The sequence below is a fragment of the Giraffa tippelskirchi genome, chromosome 7 (assembly GCF_054371585.1).
Source record: "Giraffa tippelskirchi isolate mGirTip1 chromosome 7, T2T-mGirTip1v1.2.pri, whole genome shotgun sequence".
NCBI classification, from domain to species: Eukaryota; Metazoa; Chordata; class Mammalia; order Artiodactyla; family Giraffidae; genus Giraffa; species Giraffa tippelskirchi.
In genome coordinates, this window is record NC_137281.1 from 145,954,194 (window position 1) to 145,976,588 (window position 22,395).

At 38.6% G+C, this 22,395-nt stretch overlaps 2 protein-coding genes and 1 long non-coding RNA gene across 4 annotated transcripts in view; 1 reads left to right on the forward strand and 2 right to left on the reverse strand.

Moving 5' to 3' along the window:
- Nucleotides 1–276, reverse strand: part of AREL1 (apoptosis resistant E3 ubiquitin protein ligase 1) — a 45,122-nt gene extending 44,846 nt beyond the window's left edge. Inside the window, exon 1 of one of the 2 annotated variants that reach the window (XM_081509230.1) lies at nucleotides 157–276. The gene's annotated coding sequence lies outside the window, so the exon portion shown is untranslated. The remainder of the gene's footprint in view (nucleotides 1–156) is intronic. The other variant, XM_081509214.1, reaches the window with a different exon arrangement.
- On the forward strand, nucleotides 1–10,884 carry FCF1 (FCF1 rRNA-processing protein). Its single transcript, XM_081509236.1, has 8 exons — nucleotides 1–35; nucleotides 936–1,003; nucleotides 2,188–2,259; nucleotides 2,854–3,002; nucleotides 7,108–7,180; nucleotides 8,844–8,931; nucleotides 9,817–9,911; nucleotides 10,614–10,884. Exons 1-8 carry the CDS (start codon nucleotides 33–35, stop codon nucleotides 10,660–10,662), a joined length of 597 nt encoding a protein of 198 aa, XP_081365362.1. The 5' UTR covers nucleotides 1–32; the 3' UTR covers nucleotides 10,663–10,884.
- Nucleotides 3,449–22,395, reverse strand: part of LOC145513295 (uncharacterized) — a 27,946-nt gene continuing 8,999 nt past the window's right edge. The window contains exons 2-5 of the long non-coding RNA XR_014059280.1: nucleotides 15,958–16,079; nucleotides 8,377–8,479; nucleotides 5,404–8,026; nucleotides 3,449–3,580 (exon numbers count right to left, since the gene is read on the reverse strand). This is a non-coding gene — a long non-coding RNA (uncharacterized LOC145513295). The remainder of the gene's footprint in view (nucleotides 3,581–5,403; nucleotides 8,027–8,376; nucleotides 8,480–15,957; nucleotides 16,080–22,395) is intronic.

The following is a 22,395-nucleotide window of genomic DNA, read 5'->3' on the forward strand; positions in this document are numbered from 1 at the left end:
GATTCCGGAAGAAACAAGAGCGCGGCGTGAACATGGTGAGACCCCGGGGAGCCCGAGAACGGGCTTTGTCAGACCACGTCTGGGAGGAGATTGAGGGAGTGGCCCTTGGCCAGACTTCCACGACAGTCTCCTTGCTTATTTTCATTCCAATCTCACCTTTTAAACTGCTGGAGTAGTGCTTGTTGTGTTTTAGCGAGTTGGGAGGATGGGTTGAGGCAGTTCAGTTCAGTCGCTCAGCCGTGTCCGACTCTTTGTGACCCCATGGACTGCAGCACCCCAGGCCTCCCTGTCCATCACCAACTCTCGGAGTTTACTCAAACTCAGGTCCATCTAGTCCGTGATGCCATCCAGCCATCTCATCCTCTGTCGTCCCCTTCTCCTCCTGCCTTCAATCTTTCCCAGCATCAGGGTCTTTTCAAATGAGTCAGCTCTTCGCATTAGGTGGCCAAAGTATTGGAGTTTCAGCTTCAGCATCAGTCCTTCCAATGAACACCCAGGACTGATCTCCTTTAGGATGGACTGGTTGGATCTCCTTGCAGTCCAAGGGACTCTCAAGAGTCTTCTCCAACACCACAGTTCAAAAGCATCAATTCTTCGGCGCTCAGCTTTCTTTATAGTCCAACTCTCATTCCATACATGACTACTGGAAAAACCATAGCTTTGACTAGACGGACCTTTGTTGGCAAAGTAATGTCTCTGCTTTTTAATATGCTGTCTAGGTTGGTCATAACTTTTCTTCCAAGGAGCAAGCGTCTTTTAATTTCATGGCTGCAGTAACCATCTGCAGTGATTTTGGAGCCCAAGAAAATAGCTTGGTTGAGGCATATAGGAGGAATTGGATATTTGAGGGAAGAAGGGTGTGGACAAAAGAAAAGGAACTCAGGAATATGCGGTGTATTTCCAACTCGTTTTAACTCTAAAATTTTTGTTTCAAGGGGAAGCAAAAGAAAACACGGAAGTATGCGACCATGAAGCGAATGCTTAGTCTCAGAGATCAGAGGCTGTGAGTGTCTGGAATCATCTGGGTTCCTAGACTTCCCAGAGCTATAGAAATCACGAGGGGATAAGTAGTAAAAGTTTCTGTTGTTATTTTTGTTGTTTTGTTTACTTTTGGTGTTATTATGTCTTGGATTATTATAGGGTAATAAAGTACAACAGTTGCTTAGCTGCTGAGCAGGCTCACTGGTGAATGGGTTGGGAATTCAGCATCTCTTAAGTATTCAATTTGTATCACCATTTCTATATACTGTATGTGCCATATCACTTTTAAGCCTCCTGACTGTTCTGTGAGGTAGGTAAGATTTTCTTTAGGTTTTTGTCATTACACTGCTACATTCCCCAGCGAGGGGAAAAGGTTTGTTATAATTTTTGAAGGACAGTGAGGTCAGAGATTATCATTGTCTTGTGTACCAGCACCTGATAACTCAAGTATTTTTGAAAGAAAAAAATGGGAAAGCACCTAGGTGTCTCCATTTGATAAATCTTGCAAGACTTATGACTGTGGAGGAAGAGAGGAGAACGATATTCCCTAGTATGAGGAGGAACTAAACAGCTTGCCAACTTGGTTAAGAATGGATGGTTATTAAATAAAGACGGGGCTTCATTGTGTTGAAGAGTCTCAGTACAAAGGAGTAGTCGTTAGAGCCTTCATTGTTGTTAAATTGTATTCTTGACCTTTAGTATATATTTATTATGTAATTTTAAGGAAATTTGACCTGCTAATAATATTTTGTTTCTAGTTAAGGTTAAATTCTGTATATATATTGTCACATTTTAGCATTTTATAAGAGATATGTGGGGGAACCCTTTTCCTCCTGCTGTTGAAACATCTGAGTCTTCGGCGAAAATGTCAGCCTGTTTACCCACTGCTTGGAAATGGAATTTTTATCCTTGATATGAGAGCTTCTGAAAAAGAAAGAAATAATATAACCAACATTTATTTATCCACTAACAATTTATATGGATCATTAGCTAATGATTTTAAAATTTAATTAGGTTTTACTGATTAACTGTGGTAATTCCAGGCTACTTCCTACACAGTTATTTGTGCACAAGAATACTATGCTGATATTAATATGATGATCTCACAAAATAGGATTTCCTTTGTAGACAAAAAAGAAGAAACTTTTAATAATAATCACTGCTGTGAATTTTTTTCTCCCCTACATTGAATTTTTTTTTTTCTAGTAAAGAAAAGGATAGATTAAAACCGAAAAAGAAAGAAAAGAAAGATCCCAGTGCACTCAAGGAAAGAGAAGTGTGAGTAATCCAAAATTTGAAGTTTTCCTTTAAAACTAGAAGAAAGATTCTAAAACTATAGACCTCCGAGAAATTCAGGCATCCCCTGAACTGATTTGCTCAGTCATTTGTAAGTCTGGCACAGCAATGCAAATGAAGTGATATTGATGAGCATAAACCAGTTCTAACGGTTCAAAGGTTTTTGGACTTAACGGAGCAGTAAAAGTTTCCCTAAAATCCTGGGGATTAAATCTAATATCTTTTTTTTCTCTTTGCCAAGAATCTTTCAAAAGAAAATTGAAAGATTGTTAATTGTTTTAATATACCTGCCTTTCATAAAAGAGACAGTATATCACCAAAAAGTAGTAAGGGCATAGTTTCAGGATAAAGGTTATTCCTTTTAAGTAAGTACATTTAACTTTATGAAACCTCATCACATTTTTCTTATTTTTCTCGTTTTGCCCTAGATTGGTGATGGATATATCATCACAGTATTTACTTCAATGAACAGGGGGGAAAGGAGCAAACTATTCCAAGCAGAGACTTCTTTTTTGTTTGTTTATACCAGAATATCAGTGTAGACATTACTTGGTGTTTTTTTTCTTTTTCTTCCAGCCCCCAACACCCTTCCTGCTTATTCTTCCAATATAACACACAGCTGGGCCCACCTTACCACATCCTCGTCGATACCAACTTTATCAACTTTTCCATTAAGGCCAAACTGGACTTAGTGCAGTCAATGATGGATTGTCTGTATGCCAAGTGTGAGTATCAGACTTTTCCATTTCTGTGACATTTGTAAATAATAATGATACTTACCCAAATACATGAAAAGAGGGAAATGGCGTTCTACTTAACTGAATTGCTGGCCATTTAATTTGCTCACCATAGCAAGGACCCTTTTCAGAGAATTGAAACGTAATACAAACTTGACTGGGAATAATTAAACTTTCACAATTGAGAAAACACTTAGTATGCTTTGACCATCGTTACAGACATCAACTTAGAAAATAGGTGGGGAATTTTCTGTTTAGGATTTTGGATTTTAAAATTCTGGATAAATGAAAATTTATTTCATTTCTCACTATATATATTATTTACATTAAGTAGGAAACATTCTCCTATCCACTTAAGTGTGGAAAAGCTAAATAAGACATTTTGCCATTTACAGTCACAGAACTAGAAATGATTATGGTCAACTATTCCTAAGTTTATTCAGTCTGGTGTTTATTTGTACCACAAAGGATCTGAGGTAGTTTATTTACACCTAGATATGTGGTTTACCATTAATAGATTTCCCTCGTGTGTTTGGGTGTCTCCTCTTTCAAATGATCTTCTTTTCCTACCATGAGGAGGAAAAAGATAGTTTAGGACAAGTACAGGGGAATAACTTCCTAATAGTGAGATCTGTTGTATTTTGTGGTGGGTTTATAGTCACACATTTTCCAGTCATCTAGTTAAAGGTACAAATGAAAATTAAGCTTACCCTTTGCCATAAAGAATAAATTATTGGAATCAAAGGAAAAACTTCAGTTCAGTTCAGTCGCTCAGTCGTGTCCGAATCTTTGTGATCCCATGAATTGCAGCACGCCAGGCCTCTCTGTCCATCACCAACTCCCGGAGTCTACCCAAACCCATGTCCATCGAGTCGGTGATGCCATCCAACCATCTCATCCTCTGTCGTCCCCTTCTCCTCCCGCCCCCAATCCTACCCAGCATTAGGGTCGTTTCCAATGAGTCAACCCTTCGCATGAGGTGGCCAAAGTATTGGAGTTTCAGCTTCAACATCAGACCTTCCGATGAACACCCAGGATTGATCTCTTTTAGGATGGATCGATTGGATCTCCTTGCAGTCCAAGGGACTCTCAAGAGTCTTCTCCAACACCACAGTTCAAAAGCATCAATTCTTTGGCACTCAGCTTTCTTCACTGTCCAACTCTCACATCCATACATGACACTGGAAAAACCATCGCCTTGACTAGACGTACTTTTGTTGGCAAAGTAATGTCTCTGCTTTTAAATATGCTATCTAGGTTGGCCATAACCTTCCTTCCAAGGAGTAAGCGTCTTTTAATTTCATGGCTGCAATCACCATCAGCAGTGATTTTGGAGCCCAAAAAAATAAAGTCTGACACTGTTTCCACTGTTTCCCCATCTATTTCCCATGAAGTGATGGGACCAGATGCCATGATCTTAGTTTTCTGAACGTTGAGCTTTAAGCCAACTTTTTCACTCTCCTCTTTCTCCTTCATCAAGAGGCTCTTTAGTTCTTCTTCACTTTCTGCCATAAGGGTGGTGTCATCTGCATATCTGAGGTTATTGATATTTCTTCCGGCAATCTTGATTCCAGCTTGTGTTTCTTCCAGCCCAGCGTTTCTCATGATGTACTCTGCATATAAGTTAAATAAGCAGGGTGACAATATACAGCCTTGACGTACTCCTTTTCCTATTTGGAACCAGTCTGTTGTTCCATGTCCAGTTCTAACTGTTGCTTCCTGACCCGCATACAGGTTTCTCAAGAGACAGGTCAGATGGTCTGGTATTCCCATCTCTTTCAGAATTTTCCACAGTTTATTGTGATCCACACAGTCAAAGGCTTTGGCATAGTCAATAAAGCAGAAATAGATGTTTTTCTGGAACTCTCTTGCTTTTTCTATGATCCAGCAGATACTGGCAATTTGATCTCTGGTTCCTCTGCCTTTTCTAAAACCAGCTTGAACATCTGGAAGTTCACGGAACTTCATACCTCCTTTAATATATATAAAAGATACTACATAGTGAACATTTACAGAGTGATAGTAATGTGAATGCTGTTTATTGATTTATTAAAATTACCAAGATGGGATAAGGGATGTGTGATGGGTAAGAGAGGTCAATTCTTTAAATGCCTAAAATTAATATAAAAATTAACTGCATAAATTTATTATATCAAGTTATGAATGTAACCACCAAGTGAGTAAAACAGCCAATGAAATTAAAATAGTCATCTCTAAGGATCAGAATTTGTTCAGTCATCCAGTCATGTCTGACTGTTTGTGACCCCACATACTGCCACACACCAGGTTTTCGTGTCCTTCACTATTTCCCAGAGTTTGCTCAAACTCATGTCCATTGAGTCAGTGATGCCATCCAACCATCTCATCCTCTGTCTCCCCCTTCTCCTACCTTCAGCCTTTCCCAGCATCAGGGTCTTTTCCAATGAGTTGGCTTTTCCACCATGTGACCAAAATATTGGAGCTTCAGTTTCAGCATCAGTTCTTCCAATGATATTCAGGGTTGATTCCTTTAGGATTGACTGGTTTGATCTCCTTGTTGTCCAGTCACCTCTCAAGAATCTTCTCCAGCACCACAATTTGAAAGCATCAATTCTTCAGCGCTCAGCCTTCTTTATAGTCCAACTCTCAGAATTGGTGGGGTGGAAAAAGATCAAGCGATCATTATTTTTTCATATAGACCTTTCTGTATTTTTTTTAAAGCTGTGTACATGTAATACTTTAAAAACAAATTTCTTAAGTCTCTTAGAAATAGTAAAGAGTACTCTGAAGTTGGAGCACGACCATGCCTAAAAGTAGACTAGGGTGGCCTGTATAAGGGAAGAAACTAATCTTGGTAGACTTCTTCTATTCCCATGGTGTTTCTTATAGTTGTCTTAGCTGCTTCTCCAGGAATACTGTGACCTGTTTATGAACGAAATGGATGGAGGGTTCAAGCATGGCCCTTTGTAGTTACATTGCTTCCCTGACTCTCTAGCTCCACAACTATTATCTAAATGGTTCAAGGGAAGTCCATGGTGGTCTAGTGGTTAGGACTCGGCACTTTCACCGCCAAGGATGCAGATTCAATCCCTGGTTGAGGAACTAAAATCCCATAAGCCTCGTGGCATGGCCAAAAAGATGATTGTTTGGGATAGGGTTGGTCTTATAGTTAGGTCTTTCTCCAGTTGTGGATACCATAGAGTACAGCTATAATGCATACAGCTAAATGCTCTCACAGTGCCTTTTCTGAAAGAAAAAACTCACTAAGGAAAATGCCACTTGTCTGTATGACATAATATCAGAGCAAAGACTGGAGAAACATTCACGTGCATTACAAGTTCAGTTACCTAGGAGATACCTTAACTGTTTTAAGCTCTGCTTATTTAATTTTTCTTAACTTGCCTTTATTCATGAAAGAAAGCCTTTATCTTCCTTTTGGCTTGGAGATGCCCCTTTGACCTTTTCATAGCTCTTGGTCCCTTCAATTTACTCCAGCAGAGGAGGACGGTTAGCTACCTATGGGCTTTCTTTTCTGCCGAGAGTCCTCTTTGTAGTGATCTTCCTGAACCCATTTCCCTGCTCCAAACACAAGCTCTTGCTTCAGTGCTGCACGGCTCTGAAATTGACCCTTTTAAGGCACGTATTGCCCTCTAATTCCATGACTATCTGCTCCTCCTATCTTCTTTCCTCCATTTTACAACTGCTTTTTCTCCTGGGCATTGTATTTTAGTTTAAGATGTCTTAACTTTGTCTGTTCTCAAGAGAGTTAGTGTACTTGTTAAATTAATAATCTAGCATAAAGAAAATGAAAGTTCCCTGTTATGCCTCTGTTCAGAAAGGGGCAGTTTTTAAAAATCCATATACAGTTTCTGTGGGGTCTTTTTGTTCATAATAAATAACCTCATAAGAATAGATCGTGCATTATTTACTTTTTTATCTTCATGATATTTAACAGCTTTAAGATTCAATCCACAGACCATGTAAGTCACTCATTTAAAGTATATAATTCAGGGAATTCCCTGGTGGTCCAGTGGTAAGACTCTCAACAGGATATAATTCAGAGAGTAAATCAGTTCCTTCACAAGTTTGTTACTAATTTTATTTTTCCTGGCAGGTATCCCTTGTATAACTGACTGCGTAATGGCTGAAATTGAGAAACTGGGGCAGAAGTATAGAGTGGCTTTAAGGTAGGAAGGAGCTGATCTAGATTGTTTTAGATTGGCGCACTGAAGATTCTTTTGACCCTCCTTCTGTTTGCTCTCCAAAGATTTCTTGTCTGGTTAGTTTAAATAAAAATTGTACAAAATTAGTTAACTATTTATGACTTAGAAAGCAAACATTTGAAGGTTAGAGTTTTCAAGCTGAAGCTTTTTGAACTAAAGTTCCTTAGTTATACAGGTCTCCTGGGCCTCCTTTTACGTTCCTCTAGATTTTCACTTAGAAAGTGTCTTTCTGTTAGTTTGTTATCTGGTTATCTCCTTCAGAATCTCACACTTAAAACAGTTTTCAGTTTACTTACAAGAAGTTTTGAGTTTACTCTAGAAAGTGCCTTTCAGTTTAGTGGTTCCCAAAGTGTGGGAACCCTCCTCCACCCTGGGAGTCCCAGAGACCTTTGCAGGGAGTTTGCAAAACTATTTTCATAATAATACCAAGGTGTTGCCTTTGTCACTGTGCTGACATTTGCAGTGAATGCAAAAAAATGGTAGTACCTTAGCACAAATCAAGGTATTGGGCCCAAATAATGCTAGTAGTTTTGTTTTTATTCTTCACTGGCATTTTTTTTTTAAAATACCAGAGTTACTTAAGAATATCCTTAATAGAGCAGTAAAATTCATTAACAGTATTAAATCTCAACCCTGGAATACACATCAGTATTCCTTGTGGTGAAATTAGAAGTACCCACAAAGCATTTCTGCTGGTGGGTGCTCCCTTAACCTTTCTATGGCAGTCACTTCATAACGTGTGTAAATCAAGTCACCGTGCTGTGGACCTTAAACTCACAGTGCTGTACATCACTTCCACCTCCATAAAACCTGAAGGAGAAGGAAAACAGAGCAAAGGATGAACGTTGTCTCAGCGAGAAGCATTTGTGTGCTTGAGCTGTGAGCTGAACGAGCTGCTTTTTCTTGAAATACCATTTTCATGTAAAAAACAACTGACAGACACTGATTTTGAGTTCGGGAAAATCATAAGCTAATCACATTCCCAATGCTAAGGACCTTTCTATTGAGACCAGTGAAAACACTGATGAATGTGATTTTTTAATGTTATATACGTGTCTGTCATTTGCTTTGTTTGTTATATGTCCTCCCACATTAGTATATACAGCTCTACCTCATTTTTTAAAATAGGATTGAAGTACCAAAATGTATTTAACTTTTACCTTGCTGATGGATATTCAGATTATCTCCAGTTTTCCACTGCTATAAACTGTATCATAGTGACCATCTTTGCACCTGTATTGTGTATTTGTATAAGACAGCTTCCTAAAAGCAAAATGGTTAGGTTTAGTTTGATTTAGTTTTGAATCCTGGCTTTTCCCAGCTGTGTAGCTTTGAACAAATTAATCAAGCTCTCTGAATCTACTTCTTTATCTATAAAACGGAAATACAATAATTCAGATTTCTGTAACAAGTACGTGATGTAAGGCTCAGCAGCTGTCAGTCAGTAAGCTTTAATTCCCTTCTCTATAAATAGTCTTTCCAATTTTTATAGAAGATAAGCTTCAGGGGAAGAGGGGTGTCTTGAAATCTCCACATAGATCACATTACTCTTATTTTGCTGTTTGAAAGTTGTAAAGTTACTCAGTTGCTTGAATGTTTTTATTAATCCACTTTTATAACCATATAGGATTGCCAAGGATCCAAGATTTGAACGATTACCATGTACACACAAAGGAACCTATGCAGATGACTGCTTAGTACAAAGAGTAACTCAGGTATCATCATTTTTTAATATTTACTCTGTGCTATTAAAAAAAGATAAGCTATTATTTCCTGAATGTTCATGTAAAATATCTAGGAATATAAATGATTAAAAAAAAATTATATAGAATCCCTTCATGGGAAGTGTCATTGTCCTCATTTATTTGAGAGAATGGATTGGAAGTGTATTTTGTAACCATAATGGAAAGAGCATGGGTTTGGGGAGGAGACATGGTTTCAGATCTTGGCATCTGCATTTATTGGGGGTGTAATTTGGAGCATTTATTGATTCTTTATTCCACAAATCTCCTCTATAATATGGTTTAAGCAGGTGAGAGTAGACATACTAATATATCAAGTTCCATCACCCTGTGAATCTAAAATAATGTTCCAGGGACTTCCCTGATGGTCCAGTGGTTGACTATGCACTTCCAATGCAGGGGGCACAGGTTTGATCCGAAAACTGAGGAATTGTCTTCCCTAGATGGAGAAGGAAATGGCCTGGAGAATCCCAGGGACAGAGGAGCCTGGTGGGCTGCCATCTATGTGGTCGCACAGAGTCAGACGCAACTAACGCGACTTAGCAGCAGCAGCAGCAGTCTTCCCTAGATATGAAAATCCCTTCCACTTATGAGACAAAAAATAATTTGCAGCTTTTAACTAGTTTTTCTATCTTCTCCCCCTCAAGATTCTTAGAGCTACAGTCAGCCCAGGCAACTTGTTATGTTTTATGTGATAAATTTGAGCTCCTCAATCTAGAAACTACTCACTCACCAGTTTGTTTTAGCCTTTCTTTTCCTGTTTACTGTAAAAATGAGTAATTCTTCAGATTAACCAGTGATTGTATCCAGTATCACTTAGTGAGCTCTGTGTGAACACCTGAATCCTGTCTTTTCCAGCACAAGTGTTACATTGTGGCCACAGTTGACCGGGACCTTAAACGAAGAATCCGGAAGATCCCTGGAGTTCCCATCATGTACATTTCTAACCATAGGTGAGAAGTTTCTCTTAGAGAAGTGATTAACTGTATATAGTTGATATCAAGATATAGAAGGATTTGGGGGAAAAAATTGATGTATCAAATGTTTACATAGTTCTATTTGAATAAATGAGACAGTGTTAATGACAAGAACACAGGCAAAAGATAAAGCTAGGATTTAAGAATGAGGCAGACATTCAATTGTTACAGTAAGATCACTAGAAGGAATAGGGAAGTGTGTGGCCTTAAATATTGATACAAAGCAGTAACTTAAGCTTATCTTTTCGGCTAGAAATACCTTTTTTTTTTTGAAAACCTAGTGCAGGTGATTAGCACCTTATCTGGGAAACTGAAAGTTTATTAAAAAAAAAAAAAAGCTGGTTTTTATCTTCTTTGATGTTCCTGTGTCAGTCCTCAGACTATTATCATTGGCCAACTTTTTATCCTGGGACAAACAGAGCAAAGTGGGAAGAATATAGATGAGGGGCTTGGGCACACCTGGACTCTGTACCTGGCTCTCCAACTGGTTAACTTTATCACTTTGAAGAATAAAGATAATATGGTCAGCATTTTGCTGTAAATCATTCATTATGATAGGCCTTTAAAATGTTCCCACTGACAAAAAGGATTCACAGCAGGAGGTGAGAGTGATATAATCAGTAAGGTGGGTTCTGGACACATGTTTCTAACCAGTGTTAATTTTTTTGTCCTGATCAGGTACAACATTGAGCGGATGCCAGATGATTATGGAGCACCTCGGTTCTAATGAAAAGAGAAAATTTCTCCACCTTCATTTGACCCGTTTTCTCTTTTGCCAGTTCATTAAAACATGCTATAGCGTGAATTACTATTGCACTCATTCACTTGCTCTATAATGAGCTGATTATAGTTAAATATACTCACTTTTCAATGTTGTTTTTAAAATTCTATTTTGTGTCATTTTAAAATTTGCTGCATCTTTTTATAAATCAGAAAACTGCTCACATAATATGATGGTCACTTTATATTGATTTATTCAAATATTTATTAAGGTTATGCTAGGCATTTAATAAGATGTGGTCTTACCCTCAAGATATTCATATTATGGTAAAAGAGAGACCTTTAGATGAAAAAATACAGTAAAATAGTGATGCTAGGGTAAAAGTATGAGGGACTAGACAAACAGGTGGAAAGAATGATTTCTTTTTCCTTGGGATGGGGAGAGAAGAAGGACTGAAGGCAGTTATGTTTGAGTTAATCTTGAAAGAGAGCTAGAACATAGAGGGGAGGAGTCTGTTCACATCTGAGACTCCAGAGGTAGGAGGTGGGAGGGAGGGGGCTTTATATGACAGGCTGAAGGGTTTGGACTTAATCCTGAGGTCTACAGGGAGTCATTAAATTTTTAATTAGGATGGATAACATAATCAGATTAGATGTTTTACATGATCACAAGACAATATAAGAACAAACAAATAGATCATTGAAACAGACTAGAAAGTCCATAAATAGACCTATGTATTTATGGTAATTTAGTATGTTATAAAGCTGGTATTAAAATAAAAAATTTAAAAATCTATGGGAAAAGGAAATTGCATTAGAAGACCAAATATTGTGGAGTTATTCCACTAGGGTTAAGATCCTGATTTCAGCAGTTAATATCTGTATGAATTGGGCAAATTACATAAGCATTTGATGCTTTCCTTGCTTCCCTTTAAAATGTTTTATTTGGGGACTTGGCCTGGCAGTCCAGTAGTTAAGACATTGCACTTTCGCTGCAGGGGGCCTGGGTTCAATCCCTGGTTGAGGAACTAAGATCTCGCCAGCGGTAGCCAAAAAATAGAAAAAAATTAAAATGTTTTATTTAATCCTCAAAACAACCCCGATAAGATAGTACTGAATTGAGCAGTACCTGATAGAAGTGTTATTCAGTAAATGATAGTGATGATTGTATTATAATAACAAATTGACTATCCATTTGAAAAAAAAATTTATATTTCTACCTCATATCCTTCATGAGATCCTCATATCCTTCAAGTGGATCAAAGTCTAAATATTTTTTAAGCCATCGAAGTATTCAGTTCACTCAGTTGTGTCCAACTCTTTGCAACCCTATGGACTGCAGCACTCCAGGCTTCCCTGTCCATCACTGACTCCCAGAGCTTGCTCAGACTCATGTCCATCAACTCGGTGATACCATCCAACATGGAAGTATTAGGAAAAGAAAAAGGAAAATGTATATAAGCTCTTAGTAGAACTCTTAAAGAGGGCTTCCTGGTGGCGCTAGTGGTAAAGAATCCACTTGCCAATGCAGGAGACATAAGAGACGCAGGTTCAATCCCTGGGTTCGGAAGATCCCCTGGAGGAGAGCATGGCAATCCACTCCAGTATTCTTGCCTGGAGAATCCTATGGACAGAGGAGCCTGGCAGGCTACAGTCCATGGGGTCGCAGAGTCGGACATGACTGTTTGAAGTCATGTCACTGAAGTGACTTAGCCGCACAATTCTTGAAGAAGATGAAGAGTGTAAAAGCCATAAAAGAAAAGATAAGTGTGGATACATTAAAATTGGATTTACCTGCAAAAAAAAACTTCCCCCCAAATTAAGACAAATGACTGACAAAATTTTCTGATATATATAATAAGGGTGTAAGGACATGGATAGTCCTGTAGTGCTGACAAGAATGCAAATAAGTGAAACTATTTTGGACAGCAGTTAGGATCCTTTGGGCTTCCCTGATACTTCAGTCGGTAAAGAATCCACCTACAATGCAGGAGACCCTGGTTCGATTCCTGGGTCAGGAAGATCCGCTGGAGAAGGGATAGGCTACCCACTCCAGTGTTCTTAGGCTTCCCTTGTGGCTCAGCTGGTGAAGAATCCACCTGCAATGTGGGAGACCTGGATTCGATCCCTGGGTTGGGAAGATCCCCTGGAGAAGGGAAAGGCTACCCACTCCAGTATTCTGGCCTAGAGAACTCTCAGTTCAGTTCAGTTCAGTCGCTCAGTCGTGTCCGACTCTCTGCGACCCCATGAACTGCAGCACGTCAGGCCTCCCTGTCCATCACCAACTCCCGGAGTCTACCCAAACCCATGTTCATCGAGTTGGTGATGCCATCCAACCATCTCATCCTCTGTCGTCCCCTTCTCCTCCCGCCACTAATCCTACCCAGCATTAGGGTCTTTTCCAATGAGTCAACCCTTCGCATGAGGTGGCCAAAGTATTGGAGTTTCAGCTTCAACATCAGACCTTCCAATGAACACCCAGGATTGATCTCTTCTAGGATGGATTGATTGGATCTCTTTGCAGTCCAAGGGACTCTCAAGAGTCTTCTCCAACACCACAGTTCAAAAGCATCAATTCTGCGGCGCTCAGCTTTCTTCACCGTCCAACTCTCACATCCATACATGACCACTGGAAAAACCATAGCCTTGACTAGACGGACTTTTGTTGGCAAAGTAATGTCTCTGCTTTTAAATATGCTATCTAGGTTGGCCATAACCTTCCTTCCAAGGAGTAAGCGTCTTTCAATTTCATGGCTGCAGTCACCATCAGCAGTGATTCTGGAGCCCAAAAAAATAAAAGCCTGACACTGTTTCCACTGTTTCCCCATCTATTTCCCATGGAGTGATGGGACCAGATGCCATGATCTTAGTTTTCTGAACGTTGAGCTTTAAGCCAACTTTTTCACTCTCCTCCTTCACCTTCATCAAGAGGCTCTTTAGTTCTTCTTCACTCTCTGCCATAAGGGTGGTGTCATCCGCATATCTGAGGTTATTGATATTTCTTCCGGCAATCTTGATTCCAGCTTGTGTTTCTTCCAGCCCAGCGTTTCTCATGATGTACTCTGCATATAAGTTAAATAAGCAGGGTGACAATATACAGCCTTGACGTACTCCTTTTCCTATTTGGAACCAGTCTGTTGTTCCATGTCCAGTTCTAACTGTTGCTTCCTGACCTGCATACAGGTTTCTCAAGAGACAGGTCAGATGGTCTGATATTCCCATCTCTTTCAGAATTTTCCACAGTTTATTGTGATCCACACAGTCAAAGGCTTTGGCATAGTCAATAAAGCAGAAATAGATGTTTTTCTGGAACTCTCTTGCTTTTTCGATGATCCAGCGGATATTGGCAATTTGATCTCTGGTTCCTCTGCCTTTTCTAAAACCAGCTTGAACATCTGGAAGTTCACGGTTCACGTATTGCTGAAGCCTGGCTTGGAGAATTTTGAGCATTACTTTACTAGCATGTGAGATGAGTGCAATTGTGCAGTAGTTTGAGCATTCTTTGGCATTGCCTTTCTTTGGGATTGGAATGAAAACTGACCTTTTCCAGTCCTGTGGCCACTGCTGAGTTTTCCAAATTTGCTGGCATATCGAGTGCAGCACTTTTACAGCATCACCTTTGAGGATTTGAAATAGCTCAACTGGAATTCCATCACCTCCACTAGCTTTGTTCGTAGTGATGCTTTCTAAGGCCCACTTGACTTCACGTTCCAGGATGTCTGGCTCTAGGTGAGTGATCACACCATCGTGATTATCTGGGTCATGAAGATCTTTTTTGCACAGTTCTTCTGTGTATTCTTGCCACCTCTTCTTAATATCTTCTGCTTCTGTTAGGTCCATACCATTTCTGTCCTTTATCGAGCCCATCTTTGCATGAAATGTTCCTTTGGTATCTCTAATTTTCTTGACGAGATCTCTAGTCTTTCCCAATCCCAATCTGTTGTTTTCCTCTATTTCTTTGCACTGATCGCTGAGGAACTCTATGGACTGTATAATCCGTGGGATTGCAAAGAGTTGGACACGACTGAACGACTTTCACTTCACTAGGGTCCATTAAAATAAAAGCTACAGATGTCATGTGAGCCTAATTCTACTTTTTAGTTGTTTACAGGTATCATATAGGTGATTTCCTTTAAAATACATCATCAGTGTGAGATAAATGCATGATAAATGTGTAAATTTCACGCGTGTACAAGAAAGTGTATAGAAAGAGATTTACTGTACCGCTATAACAGAAAAATTGAAAAGAATGTAAATATCCATCTGAAAGTTTTAACTGTGTTACATCTATACCATGGAATGTCATAAACACTTAAAAACAATGAGGTAGATTTAAAAGTAAGACAAAGGACTTGAATAGACAGTTCTCTGGAGAAGACATACAGATGGCCAAAAAGCACATGAAAAGATGTTCAATACCACTAATTGTTAGGGAATTGCAAATCAAAATCACAGCTAGTTACCACCTCATACCTATTAGGATGGCTGTGGTTAAGAATAATTAAGTAACGAGTGTTGACAAGGATATGGAGAAACGGGAACTATTGTGTACCATTGATGGAAATGTAAAATGGTACAGTTGCTATGAAAAATAGTACAGTTCCTCAAAAAATTTTATATAGAGCTACCATATAATCCAGAAATTCCACTTCGGGGTATATACACAAAAAAATTGAAAGCAGGATCTGAAAGAGATATTTGTACACCCATGTTCATTAGCATCACTATTCACAGTAATCAAGAGGACAAAGCAATGCCAGCATCCATCAACAGATGAATGAATAACCAAAATGTGGTATATACACACGATGGAAAGTATGCAGCTTTAAAAAGGAAGGAAATTCTGGGACTTTCCTAATGGTCCCCTATACCTTGCAATGTAGGGAATAAAGGTTTCATCCCTGGTCAGGGCACTAAAATCCCATGAGCCACAACTAACATTCAACACAGCTAAATAAATAGATTTTTTTAAAAAAGCATAATACACCACTGTTGATCTGTATATTTCATTATATGTAAGTTTTAAAAGGAAAAGAAATGCAGAATCAGGCAGAGGAGAAGAAATAATGGTAAATAGAAAACAAAAGTAAGTTGGTAGGAAGAAATCCAAACAGTACCATGATGAACGTGACTAAAGTTCCCTTATTAAAGACAAATACTCAGATTGGATGTTTTTAAAATCTTGTGGCTATATGGCATTTATAAGATGTGCCTTAATCAGAATGACACAAAATTATTGGAAATAATTAGAAAATACATTTTGCGCACAACCCAATAACTCCACCCCTAGGACTATACAGACCTTTGTCAGCAGAGTGATGTGTTTGCTTTTTAGTACACTGTCTAGGTTTGTCATAGCTTTCCTTCCAAGGAGCAAGTGTCCTTTAATATCATGGCTACAGTCACCATCCGCAGGAATTGTATCTGTAAATTACACATCAGTAAGTTAAAAGATGGGAAAAGGTATGCAAGAACAATATGCTGCTTAAATATGCAATATGGAAAATATTGAGGTTTTCTTTGTAGCCTAACATGTGATCAATTTCATGAAAATTCCATGTACACCTGAAAATGACATGTATTCTGTATTACCTGGTGTTATCAGGGTAAAAGGTTTGATATTTACCCATAAGATCAACCTGATTGTTTTAGTCTTCTGTATCCTTATATTTGTTTTTAACTCTTTGATCTGTCTCACACTGAGAAAAAAAGTTTTCTAATATTAATATTTTTGTCTATTTCTCCTTGTTCTTCTTAGAAAATTGTCGAAAATTTCACTTGTCGAAAATTGCTACTGTGTTGTTTTCTGCATGTATACTCATAACTAATATACTTTTTTAAGAATTGTAGCCTTTAGCATTATAGTGTAAACTTTTAGTCCCATTTAATGCTCTTTAGCCAGAATTCTATTTTTTCTAATATTAATAAGAACAGGATTTTTGCTTTCTTTTTCTTTTTTGTAATGCATTTTCCTTATATACTTTAAAATTTTTTAATTTTATTGTTTTAAAGCTTTTTATTTTGTATGCCTTATATACTTTTACCTGTCTTTCTATGTTTAGCTTTTCCAAAAAAGCTAAAGTTGCCCTTGCATGGTTCATCTTGTAGTCAGAATTGCTAGAAACTAGTCACTTCTATGTGTTTTGTTTTGTTTCCATTTCTGAATAGGAGTGTTCACTGTGGTTGTCCTGTTAGTATTTCACCAACTGTATATTTGGTGTATATGCTCAGTCGCTCAGTCATATTCAACTCTTGGCGACTCCATGGACTATAACCCACCAGGCTCCTCTGTCCATGGGGATTCTATAGGCAAGAATACTGGAGTGGATTGCCATGCCCTCCTCCAGGGGAACTTCCCAATCCAGGGATCGAACCCAGGTCTCCCACACTGCAGGTGGATTCTTTATGGCCTGAACCATCAGGGAAGCCCATATCTGGTGTATGGGGTCAGATAATTTGCCCTCTGGATGCAGAAGTCTCGATCAAAACAAGCCACAGCTCCCGATTCTGGTACTAACTACATCACCCCTTGCTGTAGAGACTGCTGTGCCGCACGCACCTTGATATCCTGGACTTTGAACATGATGTTGTGATTGGACAGAACTGTGAGAGTGTCTGTGTGGGGGAGGGGGCTGTGTGGTGTATACCTGACCTGTGGAAGAGAAAGTGAGATCAACATTTATTTGGTAACTGGAAGGGCAGAGTGTAGTGGTTGTTTGTGCTGTTCACCGAATATTTCTGGCTTTCTGCATTATGAACCCAGGGTTAGGAAGGCTTTTCTTCACCACCTTTGAAGTGAAGCGTGGCCAAGTGAGTGAAGATGACGTATGTCATTTAGGTAGAAGTTTTAAAAGTCATTATGTGGGGCTTCCCCAGTGGCTCAATGCTGGAGAATCCACCCTGCCAGTGCAAGAGACACAGGTTCGATCCCTGATCCAGGAAGATCCCACATGCCTCACAGCAACTAAGCCCCTGCGCCACAACTATTGAACCTGTGCTCTAGAGCCCAGGAACCACAGCTACTGAGCCCTCCAGCCACAACTGCTGAAGCCCACACACCCTAGAGCCCAAGCTCAGCAACAAGAGAAGCCACCACAATGAGAAGCCCACACACAGCTAGAGAGTAGACCCTGCTTGCCGCAAAGAGGAAAACCCACGCAGCAAAGAGAGGAAAACCCGCGCAGCAACGAAGATCCAGTACAGTAAAAACGTCAATTATTGAAGCCTCATGTGTGATCAGAGGATCATAATAGAAAGTAACATTTTTTTAAAAAAAAAAAGATCACTATGTGTTGAGCTATGCTCCCTTTGGCCTGCCTTGACAATCAAAAAACATAGAGATGCAACCTTGCTTTGCCTGGGTCCCACAGAACATCTCAACCAAATGATGCGAACACTAGGGTAAATGATAAATAAGCATTTGTTCTTTTAGCCACTGAGATTTGGGTTGGTTTTTTGTTTGCTTGTTTTTTACTCCAGCATAACTTAGCCTACACCAACTGATAAAGCACATGTTGAGAAGTCTGGGTTAGAACAGTTGGAAAAGAAAAAGAAATAAAAGGCATTCAAATTGGAAAAGAAGAAGTAAAATTATCTCACTTTACATGACATGATCTTATTGGTAGAAAACCCTAAAGAAACCATTTGTAAAATGTGTTAACAACTAATTAATGATTTCAGCAAAGTTTCAAGATACAGAATGAACGTGGAAAACAGCTGCATTTCAGTACACTAACAAAGACCAATCCAAAAATAAGAAAAGAATCAAAGAAAGAATGAAACTAAGGAAACAATCCAATTTGCTATAGCATCAAAAAGGATAAAATACCTAGGAGTACACCTAACTATGGAGGTGAAAGGCTTGTCCACTGAAAATTACAAAATATTGCTAAAAGAAATCAGAGAAGATACAAAGGAATGGGAAGACTCAATAGCAATAAAATGTCCATAACACCCAGAGCAATTCAATGCAATCTTAAAAAAATCCCAATGACATTTGTTGGCAGAAACAGAAAGGAAAAAAATGCTAAAACTGATACAGAGTCTCAGGGGATCCCAAACCGCCAAAACAATCTTGGAAAAGGAGAACAAACTTGGAGGCCTCATGCTTACTGATTTCAAAACATACTACAAAGCCAAGTAATCAAGACAGTGTTACACTGACATAAAGACAGATATATAGACCAATGGAACAATAAAGAGCCCAGAAATAAACCCACACACATGCAACCATCCCTGCTAATGATGTCAAGCATCTTTTTCATGTGCTTGTTGGCTATTTGTGTATCTTCAGAGAATTGTCTGTTCAAGTCTTTTATCCCTTTTTAAAATCAGGTTGGTTTTTATTGTTGTTGAGTAATGCAAGTTCCTTATAAATTCTGGATATTAATCCATATTAGCAGGGGATTAGTTCCAGGACCCTCTCGGACACCAAAATCTGTGGATGCTTAAGTCCCTTATATAAAAGGGAGATCTGTGTATAACCTACGCACATCCTCCTGTATACTTCAAATCATCTCTAGATTACTTATAATACCTAATGCAACGTAAATGCTATGTAAATAGTTGTCTGTTCAGTTGCTCAGTCGTGTCTGACTCTCTGCGACTCCATGGACTGTAGCACACAAGGCTTCCCTGTCCATCATGGTTGTCAGTGCATGACAAATTCAAATTTTACTTTTTGAAATTTTCTGGAACTTTTTTCTCCCAAATATTTTTATCCCAGGTTGTTTGAATCTATAGGTACAGTACCTTCAGATGTGGAGGGCTGACCATATTGCCAGGTGATTCTCTACAAGGGTACCAAGACCACACATGGGAAGAGGACAGTCTCTTCAACAGATGGTGTTCAGAAAACTGAATGACCACAGGGAAAAGAATGAAACTAGGCTCTTAAGCTCGACACAAAAATTAACTCAAAGTGGATTAAAGATCTACACTATAAAACTAGAAGAAGACATAGGGAGAAAACTTCAGAAAATTGGATTTAACAATGATATATTGGATGTGACACCAAAAGCATAGATAGCAAAAGCAAAACTAGACAAATGGGGCTACAACAGACTTAAAAGTTTTTGTGTATCAAAGGAAACGATGAAGAGAGGAAAAAGCAATCTATGGAAATGGAGAAAATATGTGGAAATCATAGATCTGATTAGGGATTAATATCCAGAATTTATAAGGAACTTGCATTACTCAACAACAATAAAAACCAACCTGATTTTAAAAATGGATAAAAGACTTGAACAGACAATTCTCTGAAGATACACAAATAGCCAACAAGCACATGAAAAAGATGCTTGACATCATTAATCACGAGAAATGCAAATCAAAACCACAATGAGGTAATATAGCTCTCCCATTAGGATAGTCACTGTCAAAAGAATAGAAAATGAACAAATGGTGAGGATATGGCCAACATCTTATTAACTGGAACACTTTGCACTAGAAATGTAAAATGGTACAGCTGCTATGGGAGATAGTAGTTTTTCCCAAAAAACTGAAGTATAGAATTACCGTATGATTTGGCAATCTTACTTCTGTGTGTGTGTACAATAGAATTCAAAGCAGAATCTCACAGAGATACATGCACTCCTATGTCCATTGCAGCGTTATTCACAATAAATAAGAGGTGGAAGCAACTGAAAATCCACTTAAAAATTATAAAGATGGCAAATGTAATGTGATATACCCTTTACTACAATAAAAGAAAAACCTCATCACAAGATCAAAGCAATGCTCATTGAGAAACGAAAGTTTAATGATCAAATGAAGTCACATGCCCATTAAGAATTGTTTCTTTGTTTGCTATGGTCCTGTGGGACTCATGGACACAAGCTCTGCTGGCTTTCAGAACTAGGTGTTTTAGGGACCCATCCCAGGAGATTGCTTAAAAGTTGGGGTACTAGATGTGAGTCCAAACCCTTCACTCCTCAGGCAGAAGCTGGGAGTTGGGGGCTCCCTCCCAACTGTACGGCACTGGGCTGAGAGCGAGATTTATGATGAGAGTGTATCCCAGCCTTTCCTACTCATTTTGAGGTATTATCTACTCAGTGTGCAGAAGTCACTGGGCTAGTTTCTGGATTTTTCTCAGAGGGAATTGCTCTGTGTGTGGTTGTACATTCTGTGTGTCCAAGGGAGGAAGGAAATTCAGGAGCCTTCTGTCACTCTCTTTGTCCCTCTTCATAATAAGGAAATTTTTTAATTATAGAAAACGCAAGGAAATTCTCAAAAATTAATGGGGACTTGCCAAGAGAAACAGGAACCAGCTTGAAAAGGCTCATGTTGGCCAAATTCAAGACAATTTAAAGATCAAAATTAATAATGACAGTAGTGGATTATCATGACTATTTTTAATTTTATTGATATATATTTGATGTATAACATTGTATAAATGTAAGGTGTATGATACATTGATTTTTTAATAAAGAATCCACGTGTCCATAAGATATTAGAATAAATAAAGAAAATGGAAGAGGTAGAGGAGTTTTTTTGCATAGGAATTTTACAACCAATAAATGTAGAAGGGATGATAAAAATATAAAATCATTTACAATGATTGTTATAACTGTTATAACTGATTATAACTGTAATAACTGTTACAACTGATTCAGGCAAGAATCATCAGTGGATGCCAGAACTACTGGTGAAAAACTGTAGGGAACAAGGTATTTTCAGATCTTCGAAGTATTACCCCATAGATTATTATAAGTAACTTCACAATAGAGAAATTTGACAAAACATTGCCTTACCCAAATGATCAAACTTGATATCATTACTGATGGGACAAATTGACATAATGTACATCATGATGTGAGGTACAGAAGGATACATTATGTATATTTCCACACCCCAAGTTAAAAAAAGGAAATCTAATTGTGAGGAAACTGTGAAACCCAAAATTGAGGTACATTTTGCCAAACAGTTGGCTTGGAGTCTTAAAAAATGTCAGCGTCATGAAAGAAAAAAAAAAGGGCTAGAGAACCGTTTTATACTAAAGGGATTAAATAGGCATGAAAACTAAATGGAGTGTGTGATCCTTGATTATACTCTGAATTTAAAAAATAAGAAACTGTAAAAAATATTATTGGGACAATTAAGGAAATTAAAATAACGGGCTGATTGTTAGATAATGTAATTGTATTTATGTTAAATTTCTTTAGCATGAATATTATATTGGGGCTTCCCAGGTGGCACTAGTGGTAAAGAATCCTCCTGCCAGTGCAGGAGATGCAAGAGATGTGGGTTCAATCCCTGGGTCAGGAAGATACCCTGGAGAAGGGAATGTCAACCCTCTCCAGTATTCTTGCATGTAGAATTTTGTGAGTGCTTAGTCGCTAAGTCATGACTCTTTGCAACCCCATGAACCTCCAGGCTCCTCTGTCCATGGGATTCTCCAGGCAAGAATACTGCCAGGCAAGAATACTGGATTGGGTAGCCTATCCATTCTCCACGTGATCCACCCAATCCAAGGATCGAACCCAGGAGTCCTGCATTGCAGGTGGATTCTTTCCTGTCTGAGCCACCAGGGAAGCCATGTGGTAATTGCATGTAAGGATAGCCTCGTTCCTAGGAAATATGCTGAACGCTTAGGTGTGAAGGGTCACAATATCTTCAGTAACTGTTTAATGGTTTGGGGAAAAGCAGATAGATACATGAAAGAGGGAGGGAGAGACAGAATGCAGTGAAACATCAACAAATATTATGCCTAGATGAAGGGTATAGGGTGCTTTTTTTTTTT

Bases quoted from the DNA above. Each gene is read 5' to 3' on its own strand.
- FCF1 (XM_081509236.1), top strand. The intron at 2,260-2,853 runs GTGAGTAATCCA...TTTTTCTTCCAG, and splicing joins GCACTCAAGGAAAGAGAAGT to CCCCCAACACCCTTCCTGCT. The intron at 7,181-8,843 runs GTAGGAAGGAGC...ATAACCATATAG, and splicing joins AAGTATAGAGTGGCTTTAAG to GATTGCCAAGGATCCAAGAT.